At 40.1% G+C, this 22,742-nt stretch overlaps 1 protein-coding gene across 3 annotated transcripts in view; it reads left to right on the plus strand.

Annotated features, from left to right (window-relative positions):
- Positions 1-22,742, plus strand: part of LOC140739528 (F-box/WD repeat-containing protein 11) — a 291,401-nt gene that overhangs the window by 122,274 nt on the left and 146,385 nt on the right. For all 3 annotated transcript variants that reach the window (XM_073067919.1, XM_073067920.1, XM_073067922.1), the window contains one exon: positions 1,332-1,554. In XM_073067919.1, coding sequence (XP_072924020.1) covers positions 1,332-1,554 — 223 coding nt within the window. The remainder of the gene's footprint in view (positions 1-1,331; positions 1,555-22,742) is intronic.

Below are 22,742 nucleotides of genomic sequence, written 5' to 3' on the forward strand. Positions count from 1 at the left end.
TCTCCAACACTCCACCTTCCCAGGGCCATGAGAAGAAGCTATTCCTTGTATCTTATTGAATTCCTTTATCATTATAAGCATCTTAATTAGAATTATCCTTTATTTTTCTGTGCTGCTCATTAACACCAAAACCAACACCTGTTTAATGTAAAATGTTTCTTTGTGCGGAAACTACTGTTCAATCTGTCAAAGATTTTCCTTCCGACCACTTGTGCTTCTGACAGGATTAATACGTACTAAAGTTTGTTTCAGTAAGAATATGATCCCTCTACTTCCACCATATATGTGAGCATCTATGTATTAGGAACCCTGTCCTCAGTTGGTGTCACTCACACATTTATGGCCGTAATCATGACCATCTGGCAGTGCTCACACCTCAACGTGATCAACTCTGTTCCAGGGCCTTGAGCGTACAATCTAGGAAATGCTTCAGTGGAGAGTAGAGGTGGTCTGCAGCGTGCTTGAAGCTGCTGTCTTTCTGAAGTACAGGGCACTTTTCCTTGAACAAAACATTTGCTGTTCAGCTACCCTCGCTCTCCTTTGTCTCATTTGTTTTTATTGCTACTTGTGGGTCATGCTGTGCATGTATTTGCTGGTGCTTTTCCTCATACAGTAATGCTAAATGTAATTGGCAGGGTTAGAATTGGGGCAAAAAATAAATTAAAATTGTCAGTGACATCCTGAAATCATTAGATGTGTTTCCTGCTTTCTCTTGTTCTGGAGGAGACATGACAGCTATTTGTGCTCTGTTGACCTGCCTGAAATCAGCTAACTCAGTGATCTGTGCTGTGCTTTTCTGGCTGTTCAGCTGCTTGACCTAGTTTCCTGGTATAACACTGTGGAGAGGTGTAAGACCAGATCAATATCATATTGGTCTCTTTGCTTCACAGCATGATAGCTTTGCTTGGCAGCTATGATTTGTTTTTGTTAACATCTGTAAGACATGCAATGTATCGAATATAGATGTTGATAAATTGTTTTCGCTTTATATGCCGAGCTTGCAGTAGTGATTTAAAGAGTTTATAAATATTGCATGTTTCATATGCATTACCTCTTGTGCTATACATTCTGTAATGTGAATGTTTTGCAAAGATATAATTTTTAATTTACTTGATCCTTGAGATGTTGACCCCCCCCAGCCCCCCATGGAAGGCAGACGCGCGCGCGCGCACACGCACGCACGCGCACACACACACCACCCCCCCCCCCCAGCATAATGCAAAAAGTCTAATGCAGTTTAGTATTGAAGCATCTATATTGATTTTTCTCTCAAACTTCAGTCTAAGTGCCAATAATGTTTTTGTTTCCTTTCTTCTGACAAATGAATCCAGATCACAAATGGGCCCCCTTCCATGATCGTCCCCAGAAAGAGGCCATCAGGAAACTACGAGAAAGAGAAGGATTTGTGTATTAAGTACTTTGACCAATGGTCTGAATCAGATCAGGTGGAATTTGTGGAGCACCTAATCTCCCGGATGTGTCATTACCAGCATGGACATATTAACTCCTATCTGAAACCTATGTTGCAGAGGGATTTCATCACTGCTTTACCAGGTAAGATTGAATAACTTGTGCATGTGAGAGAGAAAATAGGAAAATTATTAGAGAATGAGTTATTGTTATTGGTGTTATTTTACTAAATGGAGAAGGGTGAAAGTGTAAGATATAATGCACAATCATAGTTGTAAAGCATGATAAATGGCAGCCTGGTGAGTTGTGAAGTCATGGTACTCAGGAGGAATGCAAAGGGAAGGAATTTGAGTCAAAAAACTGTATGTACTAGAAAACTAAAGTAAAACTCAGGCAATGCTGGAAAAAAGGTGACCAGATTAGGCAATATATGTGGAAAAGAAAACAAGTAAAAACTCAATTCAAAAATATTTCATCAAGACCGGGAAATCAGATAATTAAATAGTTAAGTCTTAATTTGCAAGAAAAGTGGGAAAGGAATGGTTAGAAGAGGGGGAATATTGGTGTGGATGAATAATTACTTTTGAAGCAGAAGATGCCAAAAGGAGGCAATGGAGGGGAGTGTTGGATTAAAACATCTAGCAGCACTGATGAGGAATCAATGTTAACTTTGTATCTCTTGCCACAGAGGCTGTTTGACCTAGTGAAGTTTCCAGAATTTTCTGTTTTTAATTCCAAGTTCCAGCATCTGCAGTTCTGTTTTGATTTTCTGAGCATATGCCCAGATCAGCGTTTGGAAGGAATGTTAACTGAGGGGATTTTTTTTTGGAGGGAACAGCAAAAGGAATTGTATTGTGTTACAATACGGCAATAATGAATATAGAATTGAGTCCAGTTTTATAAACAAATAAACATCTATTAAACACTACTCAATAAAAAAAAGTGAAAAGTAAACAAAGCAATTAACTTAACCGGAAGTTAACTGCTATACGGCAACTCGAACAGTTCTTAAAGCGATAAATGCGAACACAGTTCTTAAAGTGGTAAATGCGAAACAGTCAATTAGGAGAGGCTTTCCTGAAGTAACGAATTCCTCGACGACGTGACGTTACTGCTGATCCCAGCCGAAATATGCCTTGCCCGAAGGATTCACGACGAAGGAAATAAAAACGGCTTAAAGGAACTGACCTTTTCCTTGGCGAATAACACTGCGCCCAACCCTTTCTGCTCTTACAGCAGGGATTATCTCGGATGCAGGTTACTATCTCTTTGAACAGAGATTCAATAAGGTTGATCCTATATTACCACCGATGACACCAACTTTACTCAAGCCTTCGGGTTCCCGTACTTCGGTAAATCTTCACTCTGCAATAATTAGACTTTAAAATTAAATCGAAGTTACATCAAACATAACTAGCAGTGATTTTAAAAACTGCCAGCACAATTTACAGTAGAAAGTAGAACTCCACTTTAAAACAAAACTGCGTCATGAGACGAATACGCAGCATAACGGAGTAACTGACGAATTAAACAACGAACTAACCTGTGTCACAGCAAGGCTTTCCCATTTTATACCTGTTGGAACAGGCCATCATGTGACCTCCCACTGGCGGGAAAATTACATCACCCCACCATCACAAGACCATTACATCATGCTCACCAGATACTCAATTACAATTACGGTCATAAGACAGTCACAAGATACCCATGGGGTATGTAACAATTGTAAAAGAGTGAAGTTAACATTAAATAGAAACATTGTCCAATTACTTGAAAGATAACTTGAAAGTTACTTAAAGCACTATGGCTAGATAATATAATGTATATCTGTAGAAAGTTTTAATATGTTACAGAGCACTACAGCACTGAAATAGGCCCATCTAGTCTGTGCTATCCTGGTTTTCTGCCCAGTTCCATCACCCTGCACCCATACAATTGCCCTTCTCATCCATGTACTTATCCAAACTTCTAAATATTACAATTGATTTTGCATCAGCCACTTTCACCGGTAGCTCATTCCACTCTCACACCACCCTCTGAGTGAACAAGATCCCCTTCTGATTCCCTCAGATAGCAATATGTCACTTTGATATACTGATCCTGGATGTTCTTTAATTGACTGTACCTCCTAATTAAAAAAAAATGAATGTCAAGCTGATGGCAGACAAAAGATCACAGATCAAGGTTGAAATAACTTGATTATCCAGTTTTTAAAATTAACATTGAGCAACACTTACTTAGTTGAAACAATGTGGTAAGTAAAGGCTAGTGAATAGTTACATATAAGAATTGGTTTTAAAAGACTGAAGTTTCTGAAAGAATATAAGAATATTTGGTGTCATTCTCAGAACAGACATCATGGGTATAAGTGCCTGTTCCTGTGCTGTTATATTTTAATGTAATGTGGGAGATGATTGTCTTTTCTCTCTTAGCTTGTCAACTGGTATTTCATTTCACTGCACTTGTCTGCCTCTAACCCAGAAATTGACCAGATTTTCCCTTCATTAATTACCTGAGGAAGGTAATAGAAAATAGTGGAAGCACTCAGCAGTTCAGGCAGCATCTGTGGAAAGAGAAAGTTGAGGTTTCTGGCCCAAGACCCTTTGCTAGAACTCTCAAACACGAGGAAATCTGCAGATGCTGGAAATTCAAGCAACACACACAAAATGCTGGTGGAATGCAGCAGGCCAGGCAGCATCTTTTGGGAGAAGCACTGTCGACGTTTTGGGCCGAGACCCTTTGTCAGGACGAAGGGTCTCGGCCCGAAACGTCGACAGTGCTTCTCCCTACAGATGCTACCTGGCCTGCTGCGTTCCACCAGCATTTTGTGTGTGTTGCTTGCTAGAACTCTGTTAGTTTTGACAAAGGGCCCTGGAACTGAAACGTTAACTGCGTGACCTGCTGAAGATCTCTAGTATTTGCTGCTGTTATTTCTGATAACCAATGTCTGCAGTTTTTCTTGTTTTTCATGGCTCAGAAAGATATCTAGTCTCATAGCAGAGACTAGACATCTGTAGCTTACACTTGTGCTGCTATGTAGCAATTTCAGTGTGAATCTGTTGCAAGTAGTACAACATACAGCTGGTTGACAAGAAGACACAGATCCACCATTCCGAAATAAAAGCACATCAAATTAGAGGGCATCTTTCAGCTCTGTAATTCAAGGCAGAGTTAGATCAGATGCAGAGCTACAGCATAGCTTAAAGGTTTCTCGGCCGTCAACCCCAACTTCAGAATCGAATCCTCCTTCCTTTTATTTCCTGTACTGATTTTCCATAGGCTTACCTGGGTCACTGAAAGGTTTGTGCTTTTATCACAATGTGTTTTAGAAATTGAGCCTATTCATGTGTACAGGTTTACACTCACCAGGATGCAATATTAATTACATTTCTCTGGGTTTGAAAAGAGTTCTGCTGTTAGATAAAGTGGAATTCTAAACTATAGGCCAGAAAGTACTATTGTGTTTTTCCTGCTGACAGCGGGTTGTGGGTGTTATAGGAATGCTCACACAAAGTCTGTGTATTAAATGGTGCCAACCTTGTTGAAAGTCTGTTCTTTTAAAAATAGTCCATTCAGAGTGTCTTGTTATCGCTATATGTTTAACTAATTGCAATGTCCGTTGATTACTCCATTTGGACCAGAGCATGATGGAAACATTTAATTTCATCTGAATTGCTTCAGTGTTACTGCTGATCAACTCCTCTCTCACCTCCACTCAAAGACCCAAGCAGTCTTTCCAGGTGAGGCAGTATTTCGCCTGTGAATGTATTGGGGTCGTCTATTGTGTCTGGTGTTCCCGATGCGGCTTCCTCTACATTCATCGTAAATTAGGGACCGCTTCGTTGAGCACCTCTGTTTGACCAAACATATTTTAATTCCCATTCCCATTCTGACATGTCTGTCCATGGACTCTTGTGCCAAGGTGACACCACCGTCTGGGTAACCCTCCAATCGAATGGCATGAATATTGAAATTGAAGTATCTTTATTGTCATTGCATAGTTCAATTTGTCATGCACCAATACAGCGAAAATGAGTTTGCAACACTCGTACTCAATGCTATAAAACAACCATAAAATAAATATACAATAAATAAAATCAAGTAACCAGCCAGTACAAGCAATGTCCAGCAGTACAAAAATGCAACTCAGATGCATGATAGCCATAAAACCAGTATTAAAAGTAGCAGTATAACAAATTTATGGATGATGCTTGATCAATTGGTTCAGAGCAATTATAGCTGTGGGGGAAAAAGCTATTTTTTAGTCTGGAAGTGCGGGCATAGAAAATCTTATAACGTCTGGCAGACGGAAGAAGTTCAAACAGATGATTGCATGGGTGTGTATTGTCCTTATAGATGCTTGTAGCTTTCCTTAGGCAGCGTGAGCTGTAAGTGTCCTCCAGGGCTGGGAGCTGTGTCCCGATGATCTTCTGTGCGCTGAAGTGCTTTCCTATCAGCTGCTGTACAACTTGAAATACCGCACAGGGATGCAGTATGTTAAGATGCTCTCTATGGTGCAGCGGTAAAAGGTCACCAGCACCTGCTCAGGTAGATCAACTTTCTTCAGTGTCCTGAGGAAAAATTGTTGTGGTGTTAGTGGACCATGTAAGGTCTTCTGAGATGTGTTTTCCCAGGAACTTGAAACTGGACACTCTCTCCACTACGTCTCCGTCAATGTAGACTGGAGTGTACTCATCATCCTGTGACTTTCCAAAGTTGATAATTAGCTCCTTAGTCTTTGCTGTATTAAGAGACAGGTTGTTCTCTGAGCACCAGCTCACTAAGTTCTGGACCTCCGCTCTGTACGTTGATATCAATTTCTCCTTGTGGTAGAAAAATTTCTCCCTTCCCAAACCCATCTTATTCTATTCCCCACTCTGGTCTCTTGCCCTTTCTCACCTGCCTATCCTCCACTCCCCCCTTCCCTTTCTCCTATGGTCTACTTTCCTCTCCTAACAGATTCTTTCTTCTCCAGCCCTTTACCTTTCCAACCTAACTGGCTTTGTCCATCACCTTCTAGTTATCCTCCTTCCCCTGCCTCCACCTTTTTATTCTGGCATCTTTCCTCTTCCTTTTCAGTCCTGAAGAAGGGTCACAGCCTGAAATGTTGACTGTTTATTCATGTCCGTAGATGCTGCCTGATCTGATGAGTACCTCCAGCACTTTGTATGTTGCTTTGGATTTCCAGCATCTGCAGTCTTTATTGTGTTTAAGAATGTTGGGATAGCTAGGGAGCTTGAACAGTACTGTGTGCACTTCATCAGAGATCCAGGAGGTGGCAGCATTAGTTGACATTTTTCCTCGCAACAGCTTTTTAAAACCACATTCACCTTGTGTCATGGAAAGTAACAATTTTGCAAGGCTCAAGCTTAAGCTAGTATATAAGAAAGAATATCTGACACTTAACATTTTTTATATTCACTACACTCTTTTTGGGATTCTTGTCCTATAAGGAGTTGACTGTTCAACTATCTTTGTTCAGGCGAGTTGATGCTGGAATAACAGAATGATAGTACATTTGAGCTGATAGTAATATAGCCATAGCAACACACACAGAATGCTGGAGGAACTCAGCAGGCCAAGTAGCGTCTATGGAAAAGAGTATAACAATCGATGTTTCAGGCCGAGCCCCTTCATCAGGAAGGTTGAGTTCCTCCAGCATTTTGTGTGTTATTTTGGCATTTCAGTACTTGCAGATTTTCGCACATTAGCATTATAGTCACATCTGGAATCAACTGGTTTCTTTATCCATAGCCTCACTGTAAATTCAATTTTTCAGAATGTACTAACCAGCAATTGATGTGGTGACAGTGTTCTGCCAATAAAAGTATGGTTAACTCAAGCAGCTGGGCTCTAATGGATGCTGTTTGCAGTGCTATAGTTAATCAGGATTTATTTTTAAAAATGTGTTGTATATGTTGGGTTCCTTTACTTCCTTTTTTTTTACATCAATCTTCTCTTTCCCAAATGTGCATCAGTCAGGTATTAACTAGTATCTGGTTCATCAGATTTCCATCATCTACATCTCTTGGCTTCATCTGGGTCTGAAGAGGAGATCAGCTTGCATCTCCATAGGATATCTGTGCTTCTCCACATAGTCCCTTTCCATCCAAGTATTGCAGCCTGAAATTCACTGCCTGATTACAGTGTGCTAGACATGGTGTACACTGCTGATGTTTCATTGGTGCCACATGCACAGTGACCAACCTGATCAATGTTTGGCTACGTGGAGCATTTATTTCAATGTGCTGAAGCATTAACAGTGAGCAAATATTCTAGAAGGAAAACGGGTGACCAGCCAGAATAAGCATCAGCATTTGAAATATTTTGTATCAATGGAAAGGTTTCTGATGTTGAATATTAAGAGTGGGACTAAAGAAATATTTAGACTCATAGAACATTTCTTAAATTGCTATATTTCCTGTATATATAAACTGAAATATTAGTGTTTTCTTGGGTAGGGAGAGGGCATCTACTGCCGTGTTCATTGACACTTTCTTTAGCCTGGGAACTTTTATATAATGAAAAAGAACGTACATTACACAAATAAAAAATTGGGAAGTAAGAATAGGAAATTTAGCAATATCAACCTGTAGATGGACAGATCTGGAGAGGACTGTAGGGAAGAGTTGTGCCTGGAAGCAGAGTGAGTTAGCTGAGTAGTTTGGCAATCCAGAGAATGGGGATGATAGTGCAGTGACTGTAAATCCAAACCTTCCAGGGTGTATAGAAAACTTTTGAATTGAGTTTTAAAATAAATCTGGGCATAAGAGCCAACTGAAATTGGGGGGGAAAGTCTTCTATAGTGAAGTTCCTTAACATGGAATATTATTGTTCTACATTAATAGAAACATGGTAATCCTAGGCGTAAAGGCTTTGATTTTTCTTTGTATTCTGTCTTTGTGAGTTAAATGCTTTGAGGTTGCAATACTGGTTCATTCTACTCTAATTCGGCTGATTAATGGGATTAAGTTCAAGTAGAAATGTCTTACCTGGAAGCACAGACTGCTGACATTTCATCATTGATGTGAAGCAGAGTGTGAGTTTGTAAATCTGGTTGGAGCAAAGGATGTTGGGAATGGTGATGGTGAATTTGGTGAGAGGAGTGTGGGACAGGTGGCAGAGGAGGAGTGCCAGGGGTGGGATATGGCGTGGGCGCAGACGCTCCCAGCTCTGAGACACCAGACAAGGTCATCTGATTCTAAATGATTGGTTTATTATTAATTACAGAACACCTTTCTGGTGCTTCCTACTCCCTCCCCTGCCCTTCTCATTTTCCCACTCTTAGTCTATATCAGAATCAGATTTATCAAGATAGGGAACTCTGCCATGCTTTCCTCGCTCAGCTTCTCAACCTTCTGACTTGAGCCTCTTCATTGAGCCCACCTCCCTCCTTTCGTTCTGTTATATACTGCCCACCGATATTTATTGACAACGTCTCCTTGTCTGTTCCATTGCAGCCATCAGAGGTAGAACCATCACTCTTTGATTCTGTGTATTGTTTCCTATCATCCTCCCTCTCTCTTTCCCAATACTGATTTCTCTCATTTTTAGGAAAGAAATATGTCTAGTTTATTTCTTCACTTTCATGTTGACTAGGTTTAGACAGACATCTAGATGGGTAATACACAAATGCTGGAGGAACTCAGCAGGTCAAGCAGCATCTATGAAAATGAGTCAACAATTGACATTTTGGGCTGAGACCCTTCTTCAGGATTGGAAAGGAAGGGGAAGTTGCCAGAATAAAGCGAAGTGGGGACTGGAGGGGGGCAGGTGTTGATCTCATTAGTAAAGTTTCCTCACCAAGTTTGACTTTTCCAGCATTTACTCCATTCACAATTGTCTTGATTTATATATTTTTTTTATTTACAACTCTGTCAACCTCCCACCATTCTTGTTTCATCTTGTAATATTGCTAATAGTTTATTTTGAATTGCTCTTTATTGTCTACTTGGATGTGAAGTCAGGTTTATTGTCGCATGCATGAAGGCAATGAGAAACTTGCAGAGTCATCTCAGATACATAGCATCATATAAATAGTCTGCACAATAAAACATCAATTAAACTTAAATTATAGACAATTTTAACAAGAAAAAATGCAATTAGAACAAAAAGAGTCACCTGCTTTATTGCATTGTGATCATAGTGGACATGATGTTGATAACTATAATGATAATTAGGCTTTTCCCTAATTGGAGAACCGGATGGTTGAAAGGAAGTTGACGTTTTGGGCCGAAACCCTTTCTCAGGACTTGGAGAAAAATTGCTGAGGAGTAGATTTGAAAGGTTGGGGGAGGGGAGAGAGAAACACCGGGCGATAGGTGGAACTTGGGGGAAGGATGAAGCAAAGAGCTAGGAAGTTGGTGAAAGAGACAGAAGGCCATGGAAGAAAGAAAAAAAGGGGGAGGGGGTGGAGAAGCACCGGGGGAGGCAAGGAGAGAGGGTAAAGGGGATGGGAAATGGTGAAGGAGGGAGCATTCCTGGAAGTTAGAGCAATCAAAGTTCATACCATTGGAATGGAAGCTACCCAAACAGAATATGAGGTGGTGTTCCTCCAATCTAAGTGTGGTCAGAGGCACTGTCATGCCTCTGAATTTCAAACAAATGACTTACGCTAATCGTCGAATGTAGACTGGTTCATGTTCACCTTCCTTACTCTCCTGAAGTCAACAGCCTGCTCTTCAGTTTTGCTGCTGTTGTCATGGCATCACTCATCCAGGTTTGCTGCTTCACTGCAGTAATCATCATTACCCTTGATTCATCCAAGAAAATACTATGTCGTCAGTGAATTTGCAGATGGCATTGGAGCTGTGCTTAGCCACATAGTGGGGCAGATCTAGGTTATCTTTCAGGGAAGAGTTAAAACAATGAGATCCATTCAGTGCTTTATTATCCTGGATGTTTTCAGCTTTAACAGTCATCGTTGTCTTCCATATTCACTGTTCTTCTTTCATTGAACCTCTCTCAGCAGATAACCCAAGTGACCAATGAAATGATCAAGCCTTTTGACTTTGTTAGTGTTTTATCTATTATAGGTACAGGTGTCCCCAGTTTTTTGAACGTTCGCTTTATGACAGCTCGCTGTTACGAAAGTCCTACATTAGTACCTGTTTTCGCTAACCAAAGAGGATTTTCGCTTTTACGAAAAAAAGACGCCCGCTTTATACGTGTGCTTACCTCGAGAAAGACAACAATGACCGTGAAGCCTTGTGCGGGCAGTTGTTTGTGCATGCGTGTATGTGCGTATGCATGTGCGTACGTATGCGTGTACGTGCATAGGTGTGTACGTGCACGTGTGTACATGCCGACTTTTTTTCTCCAAATCGATTTTGGCACGCAGTCTTCCGGAGTTTGAAAAGTGAAACTACACTGTACATACAATATTTCTGCTTTATATAGGGTGTATATTTATCATATCATTCCTGCTTTTACTATATTTTAGTGTTATTTTAGGTTTTATGTGTTATTTGGTTTGATTTGGTAGGTTATTTTTTGGGTCTGGGAACATTCAAAAAAATTTTCCTATATAAGTTAATGGTAATTGCTTCTTCGCTTTATGACATTTAGGCTTACGAACGGTTTCATAGGAACGCTCTACCTTTGGATTGCGGGGGGGAAACCTGTACAATTATTTTAACAGATTTTCATTTTGCACTATACAGTCGGCCCTCCTTATCCGCGAGGGATTGGTTCCAGGACCCCTCGCGGATACCAAAAAACATGGATGCTCAAGTCCCTTATTCAACCTGTCTCAATGTGGTGGATCTTAGGACCCAGCGGAACCCCAGACCCCAGACCTGTTTCAGTGCGGTGGACATTAGGACCCGGTGGCGGAGCTCTGCATCCACAGTGTTTCTGTTCACGAAGATAATCACGATTGAAAATAAAGTGGAAATAATAAAGCGAGTGGAAAGAGGTGAAACGCCATCGGTCATTGGAAAAGTGTTAGGCTACATTTGGTCAACGATCGGAACAATTTTAAAGGATAAAGTGGGAAAGGCCCTGCCCCGATGAAAGCTACAAATATTACTGAGCAATGCAGTGGTTTAATTATTGGGTTTTGGGTTTTTGATCCTCCACATCAACCAAGTACGGATGGAGAGCGCACTTGATAGTGGTCTGTCACTGGGTCGAACTCAGGAACTTCCGTTCCCGAGCCCTGCATTGCAGCATACGTTCTTAAGTGTTTTATATGCATAGAAAGGTAAAATATATGCTAAGATAAACGTTTGACTAACTGACGCTAAATAATACTGGATGTACCTGTTCCGACTTGCTTAGTAAGAGAACTTCCGATCTTTTTCGATCCCGATCCACAATAACCTACGCACATCCTCCCATATACTTTAAATCATCTCTAGATTACTTATATTACATAATACAATGTAAATGCTATGTAAAATAGTTGTTATACAGCATTGTTTAGGGAATAATGACAAGAAAAAAAAGTCAGTACATGCTCGAACAACAAGTGCTGGAAGAGCACTTCCGGGTTTTCTCGATTCGCGGTTGGTTAAATTTGCGTGTGCGGAACGAGCGGATAAGGACGGCCGACTGTATTTCCTCTTGAAATCTATATTTCTTTTTCAATATCCATCCCAGACAAAGCTTCTGCTTTACCTTGCACTTGTAGGGTAATGTATGGGTGACAGATGACTACATTGTTCATAATAGAAACTGTTCTGCATAATTCTCAATTGTCATTGAGTTGTGTTCACTTTAAAATGGTGTCTGATGTAATGACATCAGTGTAAGGCGACTGCTTTTAGTTTAGTTGTCAATGGGAGTAAAGGACTGTAGCTTTTGTTAAGCATATAAAATGACTCTCATGTTTTATTCACAAAATCCTACGCACTCATAATTTTTCAGCAACTACTTGTTTGCTAAGTCCAAACCCTTATTCTTAATGACCTTGTCTCATTAAGCCTATTTTTCTTAATGAATAAAGCCATTCCCAATCAATTAAGGGATGAGTTTTCAATACGTTTGGCAAAACAAAATTATTTTAACCTTTTGTTGTGGTATTAAGTATGAGTGGGTCCTGATTTTCCTTGTTAAACCTGATTGTTAATCAGAAGTGATACTGGAATGTATAGACACACCCAGTTACTTTTCTGCGCTTTAAAGTTTATTCTGAAACCATCCTTCACTGTCTGCTCCAACTTGAACTCCAGCTACAATTATAAAGGGCTCTCTGTTAAACTTCTCTGTTCGGTTGCCTTTCTTACTTCAGTTTCCCTAGACTCATTTAATCAAGCCTTCCTAAATATTCACTGTGGCACTTGTGCTGATGGTTTTTGAACTCCATTCCACCTCCTATCCATTAGAGCCATCTTATTCTTATTCTGACTAAACTGTTGATTACCTGACTCCCTCAGCTTCATTGATTTTGTGAATGGGTTCCTCTCAAGTACTGCTTAATTCTTCCTCTTCCATCGTTGCTGTACCCGATTTAGCTTGATCGGTTGGGGAAGTAGGCCATGGAGTGGCAGATTGATTTCAATACAAATGTGAAATGATGCATTTTAGAAAGACAAACCAGTGTAGGATGTACTGTGAATGGTGGGGCACCAGGGAGTGTAATGGAACAGAGGGGCCTGAGAGTACAAGTGATAGATTTTTGAAAACGGCACCACAGGTAGACAGTGTGGTGAAAAGGGCCTTTACATGCTAGCCTTCATCTGTAAATGCTTTGAATATAGGAGTTGGGACAATATGTTGCATTTGTCTAAGTCATTGGTGAAGCTGCACTTGAAGTACTGTTTAAAGTGTAGAGTGCAGAGAATATTTGAAGATGCCTATACTACTTAAGGGCTTGAGTTATAGGTAGATGTTGACCCAAGTTAGGTCCTTACTCTTTCGGTCTTAGGTGAATGAGGGGCGACCTAACAAAGGTTTATAAAATAATGAGAGACATAGATAAGGTGAATGGTAGCAATCTCTTTCCCCGATGTTGAGTAGTCCATAACTAGGGGGCATAAATTTACGGTGAGGGAAAAAGATCTGTAAGGGACTTGAGGGAGTAAGCTGCCAGCGAAAATGAGCAGCAGGTACATTATTATCATTTAAGAAGCACTTGGATTGGTTCATGGAAGGGAATGAACTTTGGAAATTGAACCTAGATGATTGGGCACTGTGGATGGCATGAGCTTGTTGGGCTGAAGGTTTTGTATCATTCTATATTGCTTTATGACTATGACTTACAAACATGTTGTTGTCAACCCTGAAATATATCTGCTCTAATTTGAAACTCATTGAAGATGAGAAGCAATTCCCAATCTTCTATCCAAAGTTGTAACATGCTACCCTAAGCCCTTGCCCACTTTCCTGTGTTCCATGTTTTAAGCTCTCCAACTTGTAATAAGACATAAGCACTTAAATTGGAGCAGGAGTAGGGTTCTTGGTCTCTGCCTCATCATTCAGTCTAATCATGGCTGATCAGATCAGGGCTCATCTGTTTTTCTGTGCCAGTACTCCCAAGCTCTTAATTTCCTAATCTTTCAAACATTATGTATCTCTCCTTTAAATATACCCATGGGTCATCAGGGTAGAGTGTTCCACAGATTTTGCATTCTCTGAGCAATGAAGTTCTACATATTCTGTATTTATTTCTATTTTTATTTGTTTAGAGGTACAGCCCTTCCACCCAAGCAGCCTGCTGATTTAATCCTAGCTTAATCACAGAACAATTTACAATGACCTATTAATCTCCTGATTGGTACACATTTGGACTGTGGAAGGATGTTCACGGGGAGGATGTACAAACTCCTTGCAGACTGCTGGATTTGAACTCTGAATTCCAATGCCCCGAGCTGGAATAGCATTGCACTAACCACTTCTCTACACTGGCACCCAAGTGATCGTATTAAGTGACTGACACCTAATCTTGTCCTGCGTCCATTCATTCAGACTCTCCCACTTATCAAAACTTTGCAATAAATACCTTGTTATGCTCTTTTAGGATTTTGTTTCTTTAAAAAGGCTACCCCTCAGTCTCCTTAAGTCCAAAGAAAATAGATTTATTTCCTTAAAATGCTTGTGATTGTATGGCAATTCTTGGGATCAGCCTAATAAATCTTTGGATTTTCTCCAATGACAGTATATTCTTTACGATACTAAAATATAATTAGTTATAAATAATATTATTTGTTATCATCTTTGTAGGTGAACTTATTATTATTGACCTTTTATGTAATCTTCAACAGACTTAACCACACCATTTTCCATGGATCAGCTGAGTGTAAAAACCTCTTTTTATTTTAATAGAGCAACTATAAGGTAGATATTGAGTTGTTTCTCCTGGTGGAAACTTTGAGCAAGGGGACAGTTACAAGATTAGAGATGGTCAATTTAAAACTGAAATGTATGGGAACTTATTCACCCAGAGATTGGGGTATTTCTGGATTCACCTAGCAGGTTGAGGAGGTTAAATCATCTGAGGGTTAAAGATGAAGTACAAAAGTGATCTTATCATCCACCACGTCTCTGTGAGCCATTTGGTACCCATCTAAAAAAATTACATTTTCCCAAGTCCTCTGCCCATCCTCCAATTACTACACTCTTTCACAAGGCTTTGGAAGAGTCTGCATTCATATTTATCAAGTTTTCTTGTGTGCTCGCTGATATTTTACAGCTATCCCACATAAAAAAAAATCCATGCACTGGCAGCTTCCTATCCAGGTTGTATAGTTTGGACTTGAAATATTAGGATCCTTAAATAAGTACAATCAAATTTTCTTTGTTCCTATTTTACTTATCAAATTATCTGCAATGGTTTTTCTTAACACTCACCCAAAAGGAAATTTTCTTGACTCACTTTTCTTCCACTCCTGTGGTTCTGCAGTAAGCTGTTATTATTCAGCTTGATCTCACTGCCTTAGCTTTAATCCTTGTATACATCCTGTATTGGACAGCTCGATTTTAAATTCCTCATCGAGGTTCCATACCAAACCCCCATAAAGCATGCTGCTTCCCTGTCCTCTTTTTCTGTAATCCTCTTCTCCTAACCATCCTTTAGAGATCTGCACTTCTCCTACCAGTACTGGAGAAGCTGATTTAAAAAAAAATCCTACCTTTGGATGGCCATGCTGCCATCTGCCTTGTTTCTGAGCTTGGCACTTTCAGTTCTACAGCTCTGTGTCTACTTAAGTTCTTTAAAACTTGCCTCTTTAGCCAGACCTAGTCCTGATGTTGGTTTTATTATATTACTTTGTCAAATGTTTGTTTTATAAAATCTCTTTGTTAATGCATTGAGGCATTTCATCCATTAAAGGGGGTGATTAAATGCAGGTTGTTGATGTAGCCCTGTTGTCATACTAATATGATCTACCTGTCCATTCCTGGTATTGAGACATTCCCTTTGTTGTTGCAAGTTCTGTTATCTAATTATGTTCCGAAATGCAGTGGTGTTAAGATGGATGTCTAGAGTGAGGTACCTCAATAATTTCTGATGATTTTTTGAATATAGAATGGGCAGTGACATGCAGCTGGAATGAGTGTTCTTGTATCATTCCATTCTGATATTAAGTTGCAGGGATGGTCTTACAACCTACTTGGATGTTTCTGGTTCAAGTTTAATTGTCATTCAACCACACAGCCAGACAAAACAGCATTCCTCTGGGGGCCAAAGTGCAAAACCCAGTACCAGCAGTCACGCACATTATAATTATGATAGTAGAAAAATGCAGTTACAAAAAAAAAAGTCCCTGTCGCTGAGTGTCATGGCCTGTAGATTGATGGTGCATGGATCCATGTTTCTACAAGAACATGCTGCAGTTCCTTATCTTGCTCAAGTACAGCCACTAACACAATCCAGCTTGTCTTCCCAGGAGCAAACACTGGAAGGCAGTGTCATCAGGAGGAGACAGCTCTCAACCCAGCACAGAACCAGCAGCACACAGCCAGCTTTGCTGTGTCCTTCGCTGGCAGCCACAGCAGACAACTGTGAGGCATGAGGGCCATGTCCGTACAACAACCGAGGCAACGCAGCTCCCTTGCTTTTAGTCTCACCAATGAACCAGTGAATTGTACTCGTGGTAATCGACATACCAATGTCGAACAGAGTTGTGGAATCACAAGAAAAACGTCCAGACCAAACATTTCCACCATTTGTTGCATCATGCACTGCCTCTGACTCCTTCCCTGTGTGAAGCAGGCTGCAATATGGTGTGCAACAATTTCAGCAATTCATGACGTATGATACTTGATGTCCTTCATATCCATTAGTGTCTTGTGATCATAATAAGGACATTCAGGATGAATAATTACATCTTTTGTTTGGACTCAGAGGCCACTGCATCCAAGCCTGCCACCACCTTACTGGAATTGTGTGGGCCTTGGGTGTTGATATGGAGATCTTAGCCTCTTCTGAAGGTGTGTGGGCCTGACCCTGTCTTTGTGATGGCATGTGACATTTAGTGTTGAATTGAATGGAGAGGGTCTGTAGTCTAATGTAATGTTGAATCTTGGAGTATCTGAGATTATCATCTATATATCATGCTCCCAGTATTCTACTGTTTTTTTAAAAAAACTCATTTCAGTGGTTCATAACGGTTTTCCTTTTTTTAACCGTGTACACAACTGAAATACAAGTCTTTTGATAGACTGAACTGATTTTGGAGAAAAGGGCAGCTTTGAGTAAATTGGTTTAAATAAGTTAATTAATCTCTGGTGTAATTAAGTCTGAAGATGATGGGTGAGATATGAAGGGCCAGTACTAGCTGCAGTTATTAAAGCTCCCAACACCAAGCTGCTAGTTTGATTATAATAGCTGCCAAAGACTTTACTGATTCCTCTTCATGTCTAAGATAATCAATCTTCTTTCCTTATGTTTATTATTTGCCCCTTTGTGGGAGAGTTCAGGAGACTGCCGTGAAAGAAAAGTATTTCTTGAGGTAGTACTTCAGATTTACTTGTTACTTTAAACTGAAGGGGAGATGGAAGAGAGTCTTATTAAAAGTTGCAATGAGGAATATAAGAACTGTATATAAATGCACTTCAGGGACACCAACATAGCTTACATTGCTGTCTTAATGATGCCTAAGGATAGACAATAAATGCAGCCTTCCCACTTCCTAAAGTGCCAGCCATTGAATCTGCACAGCCAAGAGAAATTCTGCAGATGCTGGAAATCCAAGCAACACACACAAAATGCTGGAGGAATCCAGCAGGCCAGGCAGCATCTATGGAAAAGAGTCCAGTCAACATCTCAGGCCGAGACCTTCCAGCTGCACAGTCATCTATTTTATACCTGGTCTAACAAAACACAAGAATTAAGAATAGGCCCTTCTGGTCATCACTGATTTTTTACCTTATTGCGTTTTCTCAGCACAGTCCCCTTGATTCTATTACTGTGCAGAATCCTGTTGCTTGCTGCCTGTTTGGAATTAACTCATTGAGACTCTTTGACCCTCCAGGATAAAAAAAAACTCCAAAGATTTGCTATCCTTTTAGTGAAGAAGTTCCTCCTGGCATGACTGACTCCTGAATGGCCTTTCTCTTATTTGAAGACTGTGACACTTGGATCTGGACTCCGCTGCCGGGAGAAACATGCTCTTTGTTATAGCCTTCAAGAATTTTCATCTCCATTTACTGGTCTTTCCTTGGTGCCCTTCGCTTAGTTTTGAAGATGTAGTTTGCCAGGATCAAGTGTACTTGACAGGGTTGGGGATAAAGGGATTGTTTGTGTTGATAGGTACAAATTTATTTAGGATCAAATGTTCATTTTGGGACATTTAGCCTACAGATGCTTTGGTAACACCAGTCTACACTTGACATTTACAATGGACTGAAGTTTCCTTGGATGGTTTGGCTTCACCTGGAGCAGCCACACTGGAGAAGGGAATGTTGCATGCTATGTTTGTGATGTACTCATTGTAAAAGTTGCAGACCGACATTTCTGTAAAGGTCATACTTGAATATATGAAACAAATACACTGTACTTTTCAGTGAAGGAATTCATTTTGAATGGATTTCCTAATTTGACCATGTTTTTCCACTTACAAATCCATACTGTCCAGTAACTTCACTATCATTAACATGAGTTACAGGCAAGTGGTCACACCGGGGCCACAGGAGGCAGACAGGTGGGTCATGGTTAGGAGGGGGAAGGGGAAGAGTCAGGTACTAGAGAGTACCCCAGTGGCTGTACCCCTTGACAATAAGTATTCCTCTTTGAGTACTATTGGGGAAGACAGCCTGCCTGGGGGAAGCAACAGTGGCTGCGCCTCTGGCACAGAGTCCGGCCCTGTAGCTCAGAAGGGTAGGGAAAGGAAGAGGAAGGCAGTAGTAATAGGGGACTCGATAGTTAGGGGATCAGATAGGTGATTCTATGGACACGATCAGGAGACCCGGATAGTAGTTTGCCTCCCTGGTGCCAGGGTCCAGGATGTTTCTGATCGCGTCCACGATATCCTGAAGTGGGAAGGTGAGGAGCCAGAGGTCGTGGTATATATAGGTACCAATGACATAGGTAGGAAAAGGGAAGAGGTCCTGAAAGGAGAATACAGGGAGTTAGGAAGGCAGTTGAGAAGAAGGACTGCAAAGGTAGTAATCTCGGGATTACTGCCTGTGCTACATGACAGTGAGAGTAGGAATGGAATGAGGTGGAGGATAAATGCGTGGTTGAGGGATTGGAGCAGGGGGCAGGGATTCAAGTTTCTGGATCTTTGGGACCTCTTTTGGGGCAGGTGTGACTACTTTTTGTAGTAAATTTATTAATATTTAGCAACTTTTCATTATGTTTGAAAACATCTTCGCTTCATAGCAATTTTTTTTATATGTGCCTAAGACTTGTACAATACTATATGTGAATAATTGATAATTCCATGATGATATTGCCTATGCAGTTAAAGTCAGTTTATTGTTGGAGATTTCCACCATCTAGCACTTGTGTAGCACAAATGCTGTTTTCCATTTGTATTCCATCTTGAATGGTGTAACCTGATGTGCTGAATATTTTGTACATTTTTTTGTCTTTGTATATTGCATCTAATTTTTGTTTGAGATATCCATTTATGGTTAAGTTGTATTGTGGGGAATTGATCACTACTGAAACCGTAAATAGAGTAACAATTATTTTGTTCTCCTTTACACGTGTGTACTGGTAATGACGTTAAACAGTTTGGAATTGTGAATAAATGTAAAATCAGCTTTCCTGCTTGAGGTGAATGCAATTAGTTACATGTCTGACAATTGAGAGGATAAGAAAAATTTTTGTATTGCGGTGGGAGTTTCTTGTTCTTACTTTGCCCTTTCCACTTGGGATGAGAGCAGTTTTGTTTATTGAGATACAACGCGGCAGTTCAAGCCACTTCACCTGGCAATCACCTCATTAACCCTCGCTTACCATGGAACCAGGAAGATCTGTGCATGTAGAGAACTGCAGGTTTTTTCATTCTAGTCCAACGTTGCCAAGATGGTGTCATGAACTGAAAATAAAGCAGCAATTTTTTGCCACACGTTACCACCAACACCCTCACCTTATAGCAGGGGAAAGTGGTATTTCACTCCGGCAACCTTGCTTTGAGGAACAAATAATAAAACCTCCCCATGCAGATTGGGGATCATGCCTTGATATGGCAGTTGATCATTGATAGCTTGTCTGGCACTGAAATGGAAAACAGTAACTTCATCAAGCTGAAGGAAGGAAGTTTAAGCGCAGAATGTCCTGCTAGCTACAAAAGCACTGTAGATTTGTATTAGCCAAAAGATTTTGACATTATAATGAATATGACTATGTGTAGACTTTCAGCTCATTGCTTCTAGGATTACCATGAAACGTAGTGGTATTTTGGTAGGTTATTCTCAATATGATCTTTGAAAACATCTGGCAGTGTTTGGTAACTTGGCTTGCCTTTGGAGAGTGTGTGACTGAGATGGAGTGTTGGTGGTGACAGGTCTGTTACTGTTGGTGCAATGACCAGGAATCATTGAAATGATGAATTAAGCATATGTTAAATCATCGAAGTAGTTTGGTTTTGTAGCAAAGTTTCTTGGAATGTGTTACTGTCAGTCGATTGGTGACAACACACTAATAGCAGCTGAATAAATCAAAAACTACTTTAATATTCAGTCTGTGATATGCAGTGAGAAAATCCTGATGGAGATCACTGGAGAGCCCTAAAAGCAGCATAAACCAGATTAAGACTGTGGTTAAGTTTGTTAGTGCTGGCAATCAATACAAAGCAAAATGAATGGCTTTGAATTTATGTTTTACTGTTCATAGCCTTAGTGTTCCACAGCACTTTGCAGCCAATTAAGTAGTGTTGAAGTGCATTCTCTGTTGTAATGTAGGAAAGGTAACAGCCAAAGTTCCCTGAACACCAAAGAGAGATTTATTTTAATGGGCAAACACGAGGAAATCTGTAGATGCTGGAAATTCAAGCAACACACACAAAATGCTGTTGGAACGCAGCAGGTCAGGCAGGATCTATAGGGAGAAGCGCTGTCGACGTTTCGAGCCGGGACTCTTTGTCAGGACATTTATTTTAATGGTCTTGATTGTGCGAGAGATTTTGCTTTAGATGTAGGGGAGAACTTCTCTGTTTTTTGAATGGTATCATGATGTTTCTATATTCCCTTGGTAAATAATGTATTTCAGTTTTTGAACTCACAACCTTCTAAATCTATGCTGCGAATGTTGCCACAGAACTGTGCCTGAAATCAAAGGCAGTCACTATTGCTTGTAGTCCTAGTATATTTAGTCCACTAGGAGCATTTTTGCTTCATAAAACTTGTTAGACTGTGCAAAGGTGTATAACAATTGAAAAGTGAAAATTCTAAACACTGTAAAGCTGAAAATTAAAACAGAAAATGCTGTAAACGTTCTCCCTGACCTGCTGGGTACCTTCAGTGCTCTTTTGATTTTTCATAAGAAACTAGATAGGTGTTTAGAAACACCTGTCTAGTTTCTTAAGGAAAAAAAGTTGAAAGTAGGCATTCTGCACATATGTTTAGTTGCATTCAATTCACTGGATTCATGGCAGTGTTTTGTGTTACAGGCAAGTTTCCTCCTATACCATCTCTGATCATAAATGTATCACTTTATTCTATTCTACCCCATCCACACCGTTTATTGCATTTCCCTAAAATGTGCTTATGCCAATCAATTTAACTTTGTGTCATTGTGAGTTTCACACTATAATCGGATATTGATTAAGTTCCTCTTAAATTGCATGGACCCCTTGGCTAATGGTAGGGGTCCTTGGCATAAAAAGGGACCTTTGTCTTATTGACCATTAATATATATGAAAGCAAGTTCTAGTCCTTAGAAATAGTTCAATGTCAATGCAAAAAAGGTTATGCTGAAATAAAAGATCTTATTGAATGGCAAGTGGTATCAAGGAGACAAATGAAGATATTGGAATCTGGAGCACTGAATTTTCTCCTCTCACACACTCGCCCACCCACCTAATTTTCTTCTTCCTTTAACTTCTGTTATCTCCCTCTTCCCCTCCACCTTTGGTTTCACCAATGACCTAACAGCCTATACCCAACAGTCCCCCTGTAGTGCCATTTACTAGTATTTCTTCTTTTCTCGCGGTTGTCATGACCAAAAATTGCTTTACACAGTTTGCCTGCACAGATCTTCTGAGTTCTGATGGTGTTCTGCTTTTTTCTTCTTGTTCTCACAAGAGCTCTTTGTAATTTATTGAAAACAGTTATTAACACCAATAAATCATAACTCAAGTGCAGATACAATATTACCAATTTGAGTTATACAGATGGCTAGATAGTTTTAAGGTTATTTGAGGAAAAGTAGAGGTGTCTTTATCATAGATTACTTTATGCTGATACCACTATCATCTACCACCCTGCTAGCAATAAATCAATCTTTTACCTGACGGCTGCCTAATACGAAATATAATTCAACACATCCTGCTGAAGGGTCTCGGCCCGCAACATTGGCTACTCTTTTCTCACGGGTGCTGCCTGACCTGCTGAGTTCTTCCAGCGTTGTGTACATATTCTTTGATCCACAGCATCTGCAGTTGTATTTTTGTGTTATAATTCAACACAAGCTTGATACACTTAAAAGTCGGTTCTTTTAAATTATTTAATTTAAAACTGGTTAAATGTACCAACTGCACAGTCTAGATGGTCATCTTTCTGATGTGTAGATTGCCGCTGGCATCTTTTCATATTTCTAGCTTGGTGCAACTTGGTCAGTTTATTGCTCAATATTTTACACTACATTTTATTGTTTTATGTTGAATGGCTTTTAAACTTGTGCTTACTTGACATGCAGTTTATTTGTGCTGTTTTAGTTGCCCCTTGCTCCTTTTTTCTACATTAAGGGACCCTAGTCTCACAGCTTGGTATGGGCTCTAACC

Source organism: Hemitrygon akajei, chromosome 15 (assembly GCF_048418815.1).
Source record: "Hemitrygon akajei chromosome 15, sHemAka1.3, whole genome shotgun sequence".
Classification (NCBI taxonomy): Eukaryota; Metazoa; Chordata; class Chondrichthyes; order Myliobatiformes; family Dasyatidae; genus Hemitrygon; species Hemitrygon akajei.